Raw genomic sequence first — 19,192 nt, forward strand, 5'->3', positions numbered from 1 at the left:
GAGCTGGTCTACCTTTATTATAAACATGTTTTACAACTTTTTCTTATATTTAAAAAAAAAACAACAAAATTTTCACTGGAAACACTGATTAGATGAATGTACTCCATTCCACTGTATACTTTCATGTCAGTAAGTTAAGTGCTTGTTAATTTTATCTCAATTTCAAAGGAAAAGTAGAGAATAGAAGTAACCAGTATGCAAACTGTGGTGATTGTTTGTCATCTAACAAATAAAGCTTGCCCGAAGATCAGAGTGCTACACAAACAAACAAACAACAACAAAAAACCCACTGGACTCAAACTCACAAAAACCTTAAAATTTATCCCAGGTGAACAACCTACTATTATGTATGTGGCATCTTTTGAGCCTTAGCTTTTATGCTAAATTCATGATTAAAATCATGGACTAGAAGGATTATTTCATTGTTATAATTTACTGACAGGAATTTATAAAACCATTTTGCAAACCAGTCAGTACTATTTTCATTTTAGTTAAAAACTAGGTGTTAATAATAGAACATACAATTTCCACTTAAGAAGAAAACACCTGCTAGTTAAAAGAAGAAAAATTGGCTAAATTCTCTCATGAAGCAAAATATTAAACTGTTTCCTTAAAATCTGTTAAAATTATGGTTTAACATGGATGCCTACATAAGACCTGAAAAAAACCGACAACATCAATAGGCATGCCAACATGGAAGGGGAAACTCTGAAGGCGTCTACTCTAAACAAAGGACTGGGGAATGCTGAAAGCAAGAGAAAGGGCCTCCCCCATGGGAGAACTCCTCAATCAGTTATCAAATACTAAATGGACAGCTATGAGGTTATACACATAAAGGTAACATTATACGGACTGAGCCCGTTATAGTTATATATTTAGGAATAATCTTATAAAACAACAATTAAACGAGGCCATGAACTTGAGAGCAAGTTAGGGGGTACATGGGATGGGGTGGAAGAAGAAAAGGGAAGAGAGATGTAATTGTAATGTCAAAAAATTATTATAAATAAAATTATGGCTTCAAGGGGGCTCTAAAAACACAGCAGTATATATCTACCACACTGTGCTCATATTGATGAATATTATGGTTTAAATACTGAAATGTCAAACAAGACTATAGTTAGCTAACCCTTGAATACAAAGTAGATGAGTTCTTTACAACAATGGCAACTCTAACAACTCCATTCATTATGTATCTAATGCATACAGGACGAGCATCCCTTACCTGAAATGCTTGTGGCCAGATGTGTTATAGTCCACTATCTGTATAAACAGAATGCAGTATCTTGGGGGCAGAACCCACATGAAAAGATTAAGTTCATTTATGTTTCATATACACCTTATTTACATAGTCCAAGTGTGATTTCATACATGTGTGCTTTATGGCTGTGGCCCATCTCAGGAAGTCTGTCATGAAATTTTCTATGATATAATGTCAGTATTCAATAGGTTTCATATTTTAGAGCACTTTGGATTTTAGATTTTAGATTAGGAATATTCAGCCTGTATATTACTTGTATGTAGATATCCTTGATAACCATATGATGACCAAAAACAGACTAAGGAAGCGGGACATCTGAGATACAGGATTTTCTGTGTCAAAACACTCACCTAGAGCTACAGAGTCATGGAGCGGTCTTCTCCTAGAACTTGTGGCAGAGAATGAGTAGTATGGTGTTCCAGGTTTTCCTGAAGAAGACAGCTGTGCTGGGCTCCCAATTCCTAGATCTTGTCTCAGGAGACTAGACTATAAAACAAGGCAAGGAAAGATGTCATGTTCCTGCTAATGACCAAGCTCATCACTTTTGAATTACTGACAGTACCTTTATACAATGCCTTAAAATTTAGAAGTAATCAATAAGTACTTTTAAAATTCAATTAGGTCACCGGTTTTAAACTCTTTTTCTTCACTCTTCCCTTGACTGCCTTTTGTTGTCTTTTGTTTTGTTTTGAGACAGTTTGTGTATAGCCCTGGCTGTCCTTAAACTCAAGAGATCCACTTGCCCCTATCTGAGTGCTGGGATTAAAGATGTGTGCCACTATACCCAGCTCCCTTGCCTACATTTTAGTAATTATGCAGACTCAATAATCTCAGGGGTGAAATATATTTTGGTGACTATGGAATTATATCCTTTAATTATAGGAATACTTTTGAAAGTGGCTGCCTGCACTTTGCTTGAAGGCTTTCCTATCACACGGAAGCTGACTGTTTTCTTCCCTTTTCTTTCTGGCTACTCTTACCATTTGAAGAGTTGCCACATTTATAAGACTAATCTCTCTTGCTTTGTTTCACGACATGGACGAGGAGGGAGATGCCCTTCCTCCTCATCCCTCATGGTCCACTAGACTCTCTTTCACTTTGTTACATTTCTTATAAAATGGCACAGAGCACAATGCCTCAGATGCTTTAGGGGACATACCACCCATCATGTGAACTGAAGGTTGAAAGTAGTCCAGCTTCATGGCTCTTCATTCTGCTCCATGTGCTGGTTTGTCTCTTTATGTCAGACTTGTTTAGTTTATGCTTCTTGGACTCAAGTACAAGACCTAAGATGTATCACATGTATCTTGGATTCTCTGACAAAAATTTATCTTGTTGTATTTGACCAATAATACTTACCCATCTACCCCTGTTGTCTTAAGATTTGAAATCTGTTAATGAACACATATGCTAGGTTTCCAAATGCCTAGGCATCCAAAATGTAAGTAAGAAATCCATCAAGAGGACAAAAGTGAGGGAGAGAGCATTGGTCCATTGCTGGAATTCAGAGAGTCAGCAGCCCTAACCTAAAGCACTGATTTGGAGATCTTATCACAAACAAAATGAGGTTATAGTTGGCAGAACTTGGATCTGAAATTTCTGGCAGCTGAAATGAAAACTATCACACCAATGTGAGACAAGAAAGAGAAAGTGACTTCATTGGGGTAGGGTGGTGAAGAAGGGGCTCAGAGGATGCTTTCAGGCATGAAAACACAATTCCTCCAGCTTATGACTACTCTCCTGGTAGATACTTAATACTTTACTGTCGTCTTCATGTTCTTAGTACTGAGCATCATGACTTGGTGAGTGAGAACAAACTCACTCCAGTCCGAAAGAGTGAGCAGAACCTGGGAAGAGCAGCCACTGTACTCTAGTCCCGGCCTTCATTCTACTAGTCAAGAAAAACTAGGTTACATGATTTTTCTCACTGTTACAGCACTTTAGAATTCACACAACATAAAATTAACTGTTTAAAACAGTTTCCTAGCAGTGGGACTCAATATACTTATCATGTACAACCAGTAGCTCCAGATGACTGCCTGAAGGAAACTCCACAGCCCTACAGCAGTCATTTCTTTCCTCTTCTGCCCACACATACTAAGCAGGAACTCCTTATTTCATTTTCCTCAGTCTATGGGAACCACTATTCTGCTTTCTAGCTCTGTGGATTTACCTATTCTGGTTATTCCACGTAAATATAACCTTCTACACATGACTTATTTTACTTAGTATGACAGTTCTGAACTTCATTCATCTTGTGTGTGGGAGGTGGGGGGGGCGTGTACATATGAGTGTAGGTAGCAGTGGAGTCCAGAAGAGGGTATGGAATCCCCTGGAGCTGGAGCTGAAGTTAAACGTAGTTGTGAGTCACCCAATTTGGGCGCCAGGAACTGAACTTGGGTCTTCTCCAAGAGCAGGATGTGCTCTTAACCATTGAGTCATCTCTACTAGTTTAGAGCCCTTAGCTCTAATAGTTTTATGGTAAGTTCCTTAAGCATTTCTAAAGAAAAGGTCAAATTGTCTGCAAATAAAGGTAGTTCTATTTCTTTACTCTCCTTGAATTTCCAATACATTGCTGAACATAAGGGTTCTTGAAAAGAGCCTTGCTTTAGGGGAATGCTTTCAATACTAATCTTGAATGTGTGATAGGCTGTTTTTCATAAAAAATATCTTTACTACGTTGATGAAGTTCCTATTATTAGCTCATTTTTTCTTAAGATTTATGAGACAAACTTATAAGCAGTTGTGAGCTACTTGCTATGAGTTCTGGGAAGTGAACTCAGGTCCTGTGGAAGAGCAGTAAATGTTTTTTAACCACTGAGCCATCTCTCTAGCTCCCTATTCTCACCTTACCAACTGGTTTGATCATGAAAGGGTACTAGTTTTTTGTTTGTTTTTGAGCAGGTGTGGTACAGTCACAATGCAGCTCCAGCTGGGCTGAAACCTGCTATATAAGTCAAGCTGCCTGCCTCGACTTTCCAGGTGCTGGGATTGAAAGTCTGTGCTCTACCTGGCAGAGATACTAGATTTTTGTTAGATGCACCCCCAACCCCTACCCCATTGGTTGCCTGATTCTGAGTTTTTTTCCTTCCCGTTATTACTCTGGTAAGTTACACTGATCAATTTTCCTATGTTAAGCCATTCTTGTATTTCTTGGGCAAACTTACTTGGTCATGTCTAATCCTTATACTGCTGTCATCAGTGTGTTAGCATTCTATGAATGATTTTTGTATCGATATTCAAATGGATAATGTTCTGCAAGTTCCTTTTCCTTGTGGTGTCTGTGGCTCTGGTATCAGTACAATGCTGCTCCTAAAGAAGGAAGGAAGGGTTTCAGAAGCTGTAGCCTCATTAACTACATTTTACTGGAAAAGGCATTTGGCTCTGGGCCTTCCGCTACCTGCAAAGACTTCTATTACTGATTCTCTTATTTTTCTGTTTCAAGTCTGAGCCAGCCTTGACAGTGTGTGTTTGTGAGAATTTGTTCATTTCATCCAGAATATGCATTGGCATGTAATTGCTTGTGGTATTTACTTCTACTTCTTATTTTCATGAAGCCAGTAGTAATGTGACCCTTTCACTTCTGATTTAAGTTATTATTTAACAATCTAGGTATATGTTTTTCAATTTTGTTGATCTTTTCAATGAGCCAACTTCTAATCCTTTTTAAGATGAGGTATTGCATATAACCCATGCTGGTCTAGAACTTACTATATAGACCAGGCAGGACTCAAATCTGCAATTCTGCCAAGCCTCCCCCATGCTGGACACCATACCTCACTAAGGACCAATTTTTGACTTTGCTGATTTCCTCTCCTGTTTTCTGTCTGTTGTGTTTATGTCTGCTCTTATCTTTACAGTCCCATCCCCCAAGTCTCCCACCCCCACCCCCCACCCCCACTTTCAGTTTGGTCTGCTTTTCTTTCTCTCTAGTTTCTTTTTAATTAATTATGTTATGTGTATGGGTGTTTGGTCTGCAAGTATGCTTGTGTACCATATGCATGCCTTGCATGTATGGAGGCCAGCAGAGGATATCAGATACCCCAGACTAGAGTTACAGATAGTTGTGAGGCACTATGTGAGTGCTGGGACTCAAATTAGGGTCCTCTGCAAGACCAACCAGTGCTCTGAACCACTGAACCACATTCCAGCCTCCTCCCCCTTTTCTAGTTTCTAAAACTGGAAACTTAGGGTCCTGATTTGAGAGTTGGCTTCTGTGGTTTTTGACATTTGGAATTGCTATGTGCCAAAGGCAGCCTTGAGCTTGTCACTGTTCTGTCTCAGTCCTTAGGAGGGACACACAGTTACACATGCAGCCATGCAAGGCTGGCTACTTCCTTTCCGTCCAAGTGCTTCTGCTACGAATGTGCCTCTGCTTATCACCTTTGCTGTATCTCCTACATTTGCCATGCTCTCTTTACTCACCTGGTATGTCAACTTCTTTATAGCTCATGTGACAATGCCCCAGCATTCATGAAACAAAGTAATAAATCAGCCAAAAGCTGTCTGTATATCTTTCAAAAATAGTCTTAAAAACAGTGTTTTCCAGGCAGTGGTGGCACATGTCTTTAATCCCAGAACTCAGGAGGCAAAGGCAAGTGGATCTCTGTGAGTTCCAGGCTAGCTTGGTGTACAGAGCAAGTTCCAGGACAGCACAAACTGTTACATCTTTCTCAAAACCAAAACAAATAAAAAAAGAACATAGTGTTCTTCAGATTCCTCAAAAAGCAAATTCTTTTTTAGCCAGAGCTTATGTTATTTTTTGTGTTTTTTTTTAATGAAATAGGCAAGTGAGTAGTTTTAATTACCAGATATTATAGCATGTGAATAAAAAGACATACAGTATCAATTTAATTATTTAGCATCAACTATAAACTCCAACAGATACAACATTCAGTAGAGAGAAAGGGGTGATCAGACACAAAAGGAGAAATAATCTGTCTTAAAATAAGTTCTATAAGCGGTGATAAAAAGGGAGAAAATGAACAATTTAAATGTAAACATCACACATAGATGTATCTTCTAGTCACACAACAAATCCTTAGCTATGAATCTTCAAATGATGCTCTGTTTGAAAGCGGGAGCCTAGAAGTCTTTGTCTTCCACAGACGTTATACACAAATTTTAGTCACCACATCTGTTTTGTTTTTTTTATTTTGCCTTTGACAGGCAGATGCAGCATTCTTTAAATAGCAAGATCAGAATATATGAAACATATGATCTCCACATGCTTGAAAGCACAGGTTATGCACCTTGAAAATTCTTTTAATAGGTGTGCTCATTGTTCAATGCCAGATTGACCGCCACTGATAATTCTGTCTGATATGGAGAAGAGGAAGCTGTTCATTGAACATATAAAATAAATACATAAGAGACAGACATGAATATTCTCTTATCAGACCTTTTACACTGCTCTTGCTATACAAATCCATATTGAAACAATCTTTTTATTAATTAAAAAATTTATATTTGCGAGTGCTTTTGCCTGCATGTATGTATGTGCACCACATGCATCCCTAGTGCCTTCAAAGCTCAGCAGGGAATTGTCAGACCCCTTGGGATTGGAGTTACAGGTGTTGTGAGTGGTGCTAGTAAATGAATTCATGCACTCTATAAGAGCAACAAGTGTTCTTAACTGTTGAACCATCTCTATAGAGCCTTAAAGAAAAAAACCCTGATATCTATATATAATTTTGTGTGTGTGTGTGTGTGTGTGTGTGTGTGTGTGTGTGTGTGTGTGTGTGATGAGCGTGCAAATGTCATGGTACATTGTCTAGATGTCAGAGGATAATTCTGTGGAGCTGGTTTTCTCCTTCTACCTTTATGTGGGTTCCATGTAACAAACTTGGGTGGGGTTACCAGGCTTGCTTAGCATGTACTTTTAGCATGAGATGATTGCTGAACCATCTCACTGGCCTCCTGCTATATAAACTTTTTACAAGCATATAAAATAATGATTTATATTAAGGGTCAACAAGTGACATTCTGCCAGTCAAACTGGACTTGTTTCTGAAGTTACTTTCAATTAAACACAGTCCTGCTGACGATTTCTGTAGTAGCTATGACCTTTCATGTTACAGTGAAAGAGTTGCGCATCAGAGCAGACAACCAGTCTGACAAGCCTAGAGTCCAGCTCTCTAGCCCTTTACAGAACACGTTTTTTGACCCCTAATCTGAGGCCTCAATGGTGGGTTAAAGAGCTCAGTTCAGAAAGATCTCTTTGCCTAGATAATAAACACACACACACACACCCCCAAAGGACAAACTTGCACATGAGTAAAATTTGGCCATCTTCTTGGGGATGTCAAGATGGTCACAGTAAAAACGCACAAAATGACCTAAATGATGAAGAGGAAAGTGCATTTGCATGTTTGTATAAGGAGACCAAATAAATATACTAATGTTCTAGAAAAAGTAAAGGCGAAGTAGTCACCTATGTTCAAAACCTGATTGTGACACTAGGCAAATGGTTTATATGAACAAATCTTCCCTCTTCTCTCCATGCATGCATTACCAGCAGCCCTAGGAAGAGCAAGGCTTAACAGTGTCTATGTATGAAGGATGATTTAATTATCATAGAACATTCTTTTCATTTTTCCCTTTCTTCTGTAAAGCACCGTGTGTTTATCTTTATGTATGAAGAAATAAGATAAATAGTACTCTAATTTTCTATATCTTAATCATAATACTTTTTGTCCCATGTAATGGTGTGAGGTTTCAAAAGACCTGGTCTGCCCTAAATTCAAGCTTGTTGGGTTGTAACTCCCAATGGCTAAAGTAAAACTAGATGAGGAGAAAAGAGACAGAAGTGCCAAACCACTGCAGGAGAGGTAACAATTAAGAGTCTGAAACCAGTCGGGTGATGGTGGCGCACACCTTTAATTCCAGCACTCAGGAGACAAGGCAGGCAGATCTCTGAGTTCGAGGCCAGCCTGGTCTACAGAGCGAGCTCCAGGACAGGCTCCAAAGCTACACAGCGAAACCCTGTCTCAAAAACCAAAACCAAAACCAAACCAAAACAAAACAAAAAAAAGAGTCTGAGGCCAGAGAATATACTCAAGCTGTATTAGCCTCAATCAAGAACAGAAAAACATCACATGTTCTCCCATGATTCTGTGTGTACAGAGTACATATAGAATGTGTACACACACTGAAAAATAAAATATTAATTGATGAATCTTGATGAAGAATCATACTCTTATTTACCTTTTCTTTGGGTCTTAACTGTTTCAAAATAAAAGACTTGAGAAAATAATAATAAACAATACCAAAGATTCACTAGTGGCATTTCCAAATGTACCATCTCAGTTATCATTTATAGCAGCTTATCTAGGCCAGTTGAGAGAGCCTCTTCCTTCATACAAGACTCCTGAAGTCCAGGAATCTCATTAACATACACAAAGATGTTAGCTTGAAAACAATTTGAGTAATTTCTAACTGACTCTGTAGTCTAAATCCTAAAGCTGAGTTATCTATGGAGGACAAACTGGGAGACTTTGGAAATGTATACTGACTACATGAGGAGAAAGACAAAATAAATTTAAGGGGAAAAAACCGATTGCTTGTTACTATCTAGTGTTGATAAGCCTTTTCCTCCACTACACACAAACCAGACAGGAAATGTCCTATCTTCTTGTTTCACCATGACTATTGATGCTAAAAACATGCAGAGGCTGTTTCTTCACTCCGCTGTCTGAATCAGAGCAATAATTATTTCTGCATTTTTAAACTGTTATAACTCACATGAGTAAGCCACGTAAACACAGTGGAGGGTGTTTCCTTAACACTTCAGATCATTAACTTATTCTGTTAACTAAACAGACCCACTTCAGCATTGAAAGAAATAAAGACCAAGTTTAGGACACAATTTCATGTGAAAGGATCTGACAATAAATAAAACCATGCCCAAAAATCAATGGAAAATACACCGAGAAAATAGAACAAAATTATAAAAGCCTTACATTTAGATATTATACCAATAACAAAATCATACAATTTCCCTTGTTTCCTTAAACATGTAGCTATCACCAAAGCGAACATAATAGACTATTATACTTTTATTCTCCTAAAATAAAATTAGGTATCAGCTCATATTATTGACTTTTCTGCATGCTTTAAAATAAACGAGAAGCACCATTGATTAGTACTGATCTTGGCCTAGAGGTATCTTAAGCAGAAAGAATATTAATGTCCCAGAGGATAGAGAAGCAGGTAAATCAGTTTTATCCATAGAAGCTGCTTTATTCAGGGCAAAATTAATACTCTGAAACAAGATAGTATTCATTTCTTTCGACACTGTTAGAAAAAACCCTTTTTCATAGTCTTCTAGAACTTCATCTGTAAATAGATATTGAAGAATGAGTAACACTCAATGAAAAAGCATCCTTTCTAAGTCATATAGAACGCCTCTAGGGTGTAACATTTGAATTATAAATGACAAATCAGTAACCGAAAAGACTAATTTCTTTATAAAGAACGTTAGTAATCTGTATGAGATACATCTTCAACGTTTCTCCTTCTGTTCACAGGCAAGAGTTACCTTGGCTCTCAAATGTGAACTTAGGACAGCTCTTTAGTTTAAGTATGACCTGAAAGTTACGTAAAGGAATAAAGTAGTGAACTTGGCCAACATAATTTATTAATGTGAACTCTGCTAGTTAGACTGGAAAAGAGTACAAATGTGATTTTATAGGAAAGAAGATCTATGCAAAACAGCTAAAAAGATTCAGTCAGACAGCCATAATATGGATATCTTTTAGATATCTAAAGATTTACAAGGGAAAACACAAGCAGATGGTAAATGTATCCTTGCTTTTTCCGACTATTTTTTTTTACCATTAAATGGATTGGTGTAAATACTTACTAAATATACTCAAATCTATTTCTAGCTTCAGATTAAATAAGGGACTAATTAACTCTATGTCAAAAACTATAAGCACCTGGCTGGAAGTGGTGACACACACCTGTAAATCTGGCATTGGAAAACTGAGATGGGAGAGTTATAACAAGGCAGAGGCCAGTCTGGTCTGTGGAATAAAGTGTTATCTTAAAAAAAAAAAAAATCAAGTATTATTTTATGATCAAAAAACTTGAAGTACTGAGTCCTTATCATTAATTTGTTTTCTAGGAAAATAAAATTGGGAATATTAGAGTCATATATCTCAAAATATTTCTGCGGCATATAGCTTACGCGATGTCTAATTTCATGCCTCCTTTATATTCATAAAATGGTACACAGTCTTACTACATAAAGGCAAGCAGCTGTTCAAAAGGTTTGTCCTCTCAAGGAGGGAACATGTTTGAACTAAACAGAAAAAGCACTATCCTGGCAACAGTTCCATTCTCTCAGCACTCGAAAACCTCTTCTGTTGATGATCAAGACACAAAACTGTTCTCAGAGCAAAATTAGTAAAATGTTACAGCCATTTTTCTTTTATGTGTACTTCATTTTCTGAACAAAAATCACAGTAGTTTGACTATAGCTCCACTTGAAGTTTCAGAGACGATGACAGGTGACTGACTGCAGGGTGACCAAGAAGTCCTTCAAGCTGCACTCAGTGCAAACTCTGAAAGGATGACAACTCAGGGCAAACAGTAAGAGGCCTTTAATACATCAGTCTGTTAATTTTCCATAAATGACTACAAAACAGACTGCAATAAATTTTAACTTTGGCAAACACTGACATTTAAAAAATAATTGTTTTATGATGCTAATTTATTTACATTGAAATTTCAGGGGTGTCAGCAATTATCTACAAGCTATTGAAGAATTCTGTCCTGAGAATCTCATCAGATAGAGACATCCATGCTGGTGGTTATCATTCTGAGAACAAAGGATCATGAATGAGAAATCAATAGAACTGCAGAAAACGAGCTGTTAATTACGACCCTCAAAGTGTTTTGTCTAAGACAAGATTTCATTAAACACTTTGTGTAACCTGCATAGCTTCAAGTCATTACCAACACTTTAGACACTGTATTAATTCAGGGTGGGAGCTGGAAAGGGAGCATGTTCAGGGACACTGTACAGAACCCGAGCTTCTTTGAATGCCTTCCTCGGTCAGTAACTAGCCACAACCACACAGGTTTTCTAACACATTACAAATCTTATCATCTCAACACGAATTCTTAACAATTTGATTATCATTGTCTATGCTTTTAAATATCATGCAGGTTTGAGAAGACAATGGCAGCCATCCATTATATGCATCCTACTAAAGAAATTTGCCCAATTTCTCTGGCTTTAAAAGAGAAAATGAACTACCAATGTGTGATTAAGTTTTTAAAGCATGTCAACCAAATAGCTCACATTTTTAAAATGTTCTTTAAGTATCAGCAGCAAAGAGAAATTTTATTATCTTAATAGTTAATTTTTAATGAAAACTTGCAGACTTTCTCCCAAATTTTGCACCTACCAATGAAAAGTTATCAGAGTAGGAGATCTAAGTTATAGAGGAATTAAGAAAAACTTGAAGGGAGGGCATGGGTATGTTGGCAAGTGCCTGCTTAGCATAAGAAAGAGAAAAACAATACTTCCAGGAAATAAAGACACAAGACGACGACAAGCTCAAAGTCATCTGAATATATTAGGGAATGACAAACCTGACAACTTAAAAGAAGGATTTTACAGGTTTGTGGAAGGCACCCCCTTCCAAACCATCCCTCCAGGATTTCATAAAGGCAGACTCAAACTGGGTTGTTAGTGACCAGAGCCGAGTGTGTTTTGTTTTGCTGTGGTGGTCCATGCTGTACTGCAGGAACTGGGGCCTCAAAGAAGAGTGCTAGTTCTAGCCAACCCAGACCGAAAGAATGAGACACTCCCTCACTCCTGAACACACCTCCTCTCAAGTTAGAAGTTTTTCTGAATATTTGAATTTAGAAACTTTCTGTCAAAAGGCTCCTGTGGTTATTTTCCTACAGAGCTACCAGTATGACTTACAGGCTTTTTTTTTTTTTTTCCGAATATTAAAGAACCAACTGTAGCTAAGTAACGTAACAACATGGGTTTTGTGACAGTGTTATGAAGGCAACCTAAGGCTCTGGGGACACAATAATGTTCTGAAACAATTTTTTCTTCAAAGCTTTCAAACAAAACCAATTTTCACTCAGTATACCGAAGAGTAACACCTAGCTCAATCTAGCATTACAGTTAGCATGTAACTACTAATGAACCTACACCTGGACACCTTCAAGACACTCTGGGAAATTTCACGTCTACATGAAAATACAAGATGGTACAATAAACCTTGTACCAATAACCCAATTTCAATAGTTGATGACACAAAGTTGCTGCTTGTAATGCATCTTGACCTGCATTTTGATTGTCATTTGACTGGCTAAGAATCACCATAAAAACACATTCTTGGATGTCTATGATAGTGTTTCTGTCAAGGATTAGCTGAAAAGGGAGAAACCATCTTCAATGTGCATAGCAACATTCCATGAGCCAAGGCTCCGTGCTGAATAAAAAGGAGAAAGGGAACTGAGTACTAGCGATCATCCCTCCCTGCTTCCTCACTGGATCCAATGACCTGGTTCCTTCTCCTGCCATGCTTTCCTCTTCAGGATGGACTGTATTGTGAGCCAAAGATATCTTCTTCCTTTAGGTTTCTGCTCCTATGGTATTTGATCACAGCAATGAGAAAAGTCACTTAAAAAAATACACTATTTTGCCATTTCCAAATGTTTAAAACTGCCAATAATCTTTTTTGCTTTGTTTTGTTTTTCAAGACATGGTCTCTCTGTGTAGCCCTGACTGTCCTGGAACTAGCTGTGTAGTTGAACCCAGAGATCTGCATGCCTCTGCCTCCCCAGTGCTGGAATTAAAGGTGTGCGCCACCACCGCCTATTGACAAAAATCTTTGAAACTACAATAATCCTTTATTATGTTAAGATTTACTGTGTAAGGTTTTATAGTTTTAAGGTATTTAACCTATACACAAAAGTGCAACTGTCAATTTTTAGAGTCATCAGAAACAGTGAGTGAAGGTTTTTCATTGCAAAAATCATGCAACTCATGCAAAAATCTAACTTTCATTGGTGGGAAATTATAACTGTTTATTACTTGATACTTTAAGATTTCCTTCCCACAAAATTTGTTTTATATATTCTAAACTCATGAATCCTTGATTAAATTACACGGTTCAGATCTTCAAAAACTTTCTGACTTGACTACTGTGTGTTTGGGGCTCTTTCATATGCTACTTCAGGAGAGCACGGCCATGGGCAGAGGTTGAACTTCGATCTAAGAGATAGCAGTGTCTTCTCCATCCTTCCTGGCTCCAACAATCCTCCAATCATCAATCTAATAATCCACTCCCCAAAAGAAAACACTGCAGCACAGTAAATCAAAGAAGTCTAATAATATTCTCTGTGACGCAGCCTCCTGATTATACGGTGCCACCACCCCTTCCTACTGCAGATACTTTTACCTCATGACCTAATCTTAACCTCTTCCCCCACTAGTTCTAAAGTTTAATCATGATTTTATTTCCTTCCTTTGAAACCTAGAACATGGAGTCTATTACTTCAACCATTCTCTCCTAAGCATTAACATTTATAAGCTATTTAGTCTTAGGTAGATAATACAGCTTGAGGTTTTAAGTTCCTTGGATAGCAAGCAGCATCAGCAACATTTTTTCAGAGAGTACTGCAGTGACCAAACTAAATAATGACCACTATGCATCACCCACATCAATCTGTCTAACAGACCTGCAAATCTGATCACTGTATCAAATTTAATCACCTGCTGATTTGTGATGTGAGCGGTTGACTTTCAAGCCAAGCAACCACAATCTAGGGAGTTCAGCTGCATTTCCTTGCAAAAAAAACGATTGTTCAATTGGACTTGTGACAGTTTACACCTTCTTATGAAGGAATGCGAACAAGATCCTCATCTGAGTATCCTGCAGATACTATATACTGAACAGCATGTGGCCCAGGGATGGCACTGGAATCTATAGAATGGAGAGACAAGAAGCTCCATCTATATGGCTTTGGGGAAGTTCTCATCCCTGCTGGGTAAAGGTTTTCCAGCTGTGACTTGCTGAGGGGAGAAACACCACCCACATTCTTTTAAGAAAACCCTTACCTATGCTCTGCAAGGAAGCCCAATAAACTCATTGGTTTCCCAGGGTGAACTTTGGTGAAATTATGCCTTGATTTTTGGAGAAAAAAATAGACGTTGCTTGCATCTCTCTCTAGGAAGGAGTTTTTGCAAGTTAGGCATCTAGTCTGCTGGTTACAAATATGGTAAGAATTAATTCCATGCATAATTTAGTGTCAATAATAATTTCTGGTGTCGTTCCTTAGATGTATCATCAATACCAATTAGAAAGCCTTTCCTTTGTCACTATAGGGATCACAGAATTTATTTTTTAAAAACTGCATTTTTTAAATCTTAAAATCTTACTAACATTTTTATTTATTTATTTGGGGTGTGTGTGTGTGTGTGTGTGTGTGTGTGTGTGTGTGTGTGTAACTTGCTGGAGTCAGTTTTCTCACTCTACCATGTGAAGTGTTATGTCTGAACTCCTTGTTTTTGCTCTTATCAGATCTGGCATCCCTTTTCCTGTCTGTGAGAAGAAAAATCCTTGATTTCCTCAATGGCAACAAGGTCCTCAGACAGGGTAGGGATCAGAACCAAGGAGTTTACATCTTTTGATTTTTGTGTGTAATGAGGTATACGTACATGTTTGTATGGGGGTACAGAAGTATGCAAGTGTGCATGCAGGTGTGTACATATATGTTATGTGTCTAATCCAGATGTCAGTTGTCTTCTACGGCTCTCAACCTTACTTTTTGAGACAAGGACTTTTCATGAACCTTGGAGCTTACTTACTGGCTAGGTACCAACTGGACAGGTTACCTGGCAAATGAACTCCAGGCACCTGTTGCTGATCTCCCTCTCCATAACGTGGTTATAGATACATGGTGCCGTACCCCATTATTTATGTGGTTCCCGGGGATCCAAACTCAGGTCTTCATGCTTGTGTGGCAGGCACTTTACTGATGGAGCCATTTCCCGAACCCCTTCCTACTGCTTCTTAGCCTGACCCCAGTACACTCTTCTTCCAGGAAGGTCACACCTCATAAACCTTCCAAGCAGCACCGCCAACTGGGGACCGAGTTTCAAATGCCTGAGAATATGGAGACATTTCAATCAAACCACTGTAGGTTTGCTGTTCTATAAGGAAAGACTGGAGTGCCCTTTAAAACCTTCATCTTTCATCCTCTTAGGAAAGAATAGGCTAGTTAACACTGGCCACAAATGACAGGCTCTGATTGTAAGAAGTATCAGAAACATACATGCTTGGGAAAAAAAATTAATACTTTGTTGGAAAACTATTATCAAGAGCAGAACGGGTTCTGTAAAGAACCAGACAGAAAACGTACAAACCTAGCAGGAGAGACCATCTCTGTTACTACTACACAACTCTGACACTGAAGCAGAAAGAAGCAGAAAGATTTTACTAATCTGTAAGGAATGGAAATGGCCACTTTCCAATTAGAAAGTAGGTGGAATTGGCTGACAGCCTGCTTCCTTAAGTCTATTACATTCTCCTGTAAGCTGTTTTCACTCTCGCAGCAATTTTAATTCCCCAAGTTATAAATTACTAGTAGTATTGGAAAATAACTGTCATAGACTTGAAAAACAATGCTGTCTAGCAGAGGTATGAACAACCTACACCATCTTCAACATATCCTACTTCCCACACACTCCCAGGTAAAATGAGCCTTTGCATTCATTTCTGTATTTTGCTCTATGAAAATCACGGTTTGGATTCTCCTTTAAATTAGTTCTGTAACATCATCTTAACACATTTATTTACTGATAAGGGGAAATTACTTTTGACTATAAGCTATCCAGTGTCAGTGCTGAGAACTGAACCTTGGTCCTCGTATGCACTCTTAGCTACTAAGCCATCTCTCCAGGATCTTGGGTTTTGTTTTGTTTTGTTTTTAAAAGACATAGTCTTATGATGTAACTCTGACTTGCAAGAATGCCTAAGTCATCAGTGCTGGCTTCAAACACTGATCCTTCTACCTCTGACTATTATGTGTTGGAATTACATTGTGTGAAATTTAACCTTTTCTTTTAAAAAATTATTTGCTGGTAATTTTTAAATTATTTATAATACAAGGTTAACATTATCTTCCATCTCACTGTTCTTTTCATGTGGCCTGGAGCAAAGCTATTTCTAATACAGTTTCCACGTCTCTGGCCAATCTCCCACATATCCATATCTCACTTTGCTAAGAAAAATTTCTTTTTATCAGACCTCCACTTACGGCAAAATTCTTGCAGGAAAAAAGATAAACTCTGGTTAGGTATGCTAGCCCTTTCCTTATCATCCACCTATCTCACACTATTAAGTAAACATTCCATTCAAGCCAAACAAAAATGCTGTTATTGTTAAAATACACATTAAGGTAATTTTTTTATGCATAACAGATTACTGATAACTTCTATTTGGTATGCTCTAAATAAAGTAGCAGAAAGACAAATAAGCAACCACCCTCACAATATATGTTGTTTTGCTGGGTTAAAAGAAAGGAACCAGAAAAACCCAGGATGCACTGGATCCTGCTTGTCTCTCCAGTAGGCCTCCCCGTTTACTATGTCAAATTTAATCCATCTTGTATAGCCTTTGAATTTTATACATCCTTTAAAAACTATTCCTTATGTAAAAATCATGTTAATTTTTTGAGTGTCAAATTATACTTGCACAATTTGAGAATTATTACAAATTATTCAATAATTTTAATTATCTTCTACACGTACATAGCTTGATTTCCCCCAGCCTGTGGATGGCAGATCTTCTAGTCTGTTGCTTGGATCAATTCTTTATTTACAAAGTAAAACAAAAAAATACTTAATTCATTTCCTTATGTTCTAAACAATCTTATAATATACATGGACTTGTTTCCTCGACATTTTCCATTCAATAAAAGGAAAACATAAGAATCATCATCTTAAAATTCTTAAAGAATTTATTAAGATTCGTAGAAATTTATAAGAGAATGACCTCAAATAAAAAGTCTACCTAAAAATCAAAACAATTACTTAGGTTACTAAAATAATTTACAGCTATGAATCCATTTCCAAGTAAAAATGATCATGTTTGAAATTATCACAGATACAAGCCTAGAAAGGGGCTGCAAACTCCTTAATACACTGCATTTAAAACTCCAATTAGCTGCCCGGGCGGTGGTGGCGCACGCCTTTAATCCCAGCACTCAGGAGGCAGAGACAGGTGGATCTCTGTGAGTTCAAGGCCAGCCTGGTCTACAGAGTGAGATCCAGGACAGCTGGGACTGTTACACAGAGAAACCCTGTCTCAAAACAACAACAACAGAGCCAGGCGGATCTCTGTGAGTTCGAGGCCAGCCTGGGCTACCAAGTGAGTTCCAGGAAAGGCGCAAAGCTACACAGAGAAACCCTGTCTCGAAAAACAAAAACAAAAACAAAAAAAAAAAAACAACAACAAATTAAACCAATACAAAACAAAAACAAAAACTCCAATTAAAACCATAGAAGTTTCACAGGAGTTCTTTTGTATCACAGTATTATCTTCTGATCAGCAAAATCCTTTAGTTTTGATTAAGTCTGAGTTTATTTCTCTTGGTTTTGTATAGGAATCCTTTGCTTACCATCACATTGGTGAGAACATTCTTGCATATGTCCTTGTTAAAATCTTATAGTTTTTAGCTTCTACATTCAAGTCCAGGATTCATCTTGAATACTCTTGGTGTTTAGTGTAAAGGAAGAATGATGCTCACATTTTCTCATATAGATATGGACACATTTTGTTGGGCAAAATACAACTGAAAATAAAATGAATCAGCCAAGTGTTTGTAAATTCTGGGCTCTATTTTGCTGGGCACCTTGGCCTGGGTAATGGTTTCCAATCATGCTAGTGTCATACTTTTAGTTATTGTAGCTTTTCCTAAGTCATGTAGTTAAGTAGATAAATTCCTCAACTTTGCTCATCTCAAGAAACAGTGCTTTTGATATTCCAGGCCATTTGTAATTCCAAAGTTTTTATAGTGAGCTTATTAATTCTCACACAAAGTAATCCCTGACAGGATTATAACTGGGGCTGCATTAAAACTTTTAGACCCATTTGGGAAGAACTTACAATATTAGAATATCATCTTCCAGTTTATAAAGATGGATAGCAGTGCAGCTATCCACTTGCTGAGATCTTAAATAGTTTGAAGAACTGGCTAGTTTTCAGTGTTGAGGTTTTACAGATTTTTTTTGGTTGTTGTTAAAATTTATTCCTTCCTTATGGGGCTAGAGAGATGTCTCAGTGGTTAAGAGCACCGACTGTTCTTCCAGAGGACCAGGGTTCAATTCCCATATTCTTAGGACCCACATGGCAGCTCACAACTGTCCGTAACTTCCATTCCAGGGGATCTGACACCCTTATGCAGACATACATGCAGGCAAAACACCAATGCACATAAAATACAAATAAATTAATTATTAAAATAATTATTACTTATCACTTTAACTTTAGGGGCTACTATAAATACCCCCTGCCCATACATATTTTATGACAGTGTCTCATTCAAGCCTTTTTCTGACTCCACCTCCCAAGTTTGGGGATAACACGTATGTACCATTAGCCTCAGTTCCATCTGATTATTGTTTTTCTTTTTTCTTTTCGTTCTTTTTTGTTTTTTAGAGACAGGGCTGGAGCCTGTCCTAGAACTCGCTCTGTAAACCAGGCTGGCCTCAAACTCACAGAGATCCGCCTGCCTCTGCCTCCCAAGTGCTGAAATTAAAGGTATGTGTCACTACCGCCCAGCTGTTTTTGTTTTTCAATGCATGTATTGTTTTTCAATGCATGTACTCTTTTTTTTTTTTTCTTCTGGTTTTCAAGACAGAGTTTCTCTATGTAGCCTTGGCTGACCCTGGAACTC

General features: G+C 37.8%; 1 protein-coding gene across 3 annotated transcripts in view; it reads right to left on the reverse strand.

Moving 5' to 3' along the window:
- Tcf12 (transcription factor 12) overlaps positions 1-19,192 on the reverse strand; it is a 271,671-nt gene that overhangs the window by 78,942 nt on the left and 173,537 nt on the right. For all 3 annotated transcript variants that reach the window (XM_059268212.1, XM_059268213.1, XM_059268214.1), the window contains one exon: positions 1,612-1,747. In XM_059268212.1, coding sequence (XP_059124195.1) covers positions 1,612-1,747 — 136 coding nt within the window. The remainder of the gene's footprint in view (positions 1-1,611; positions 1,748-19,192) is intronic.

The sequence above is a fragment of the Peromyscus eremicus genome, chromosome 7 (assembly GCF_949786415.1).
Source record: "Peromyscus eremicus chromosome 7, PerEre_H2_v1, whole genome shotgun sequence".
NCBI classification, from domain to species: Eukaryota; Metazoa; Chordata; class Mammalia; order Rodentia; family Cricetidae; genus Peromyscus; species Peromyscus eremicus.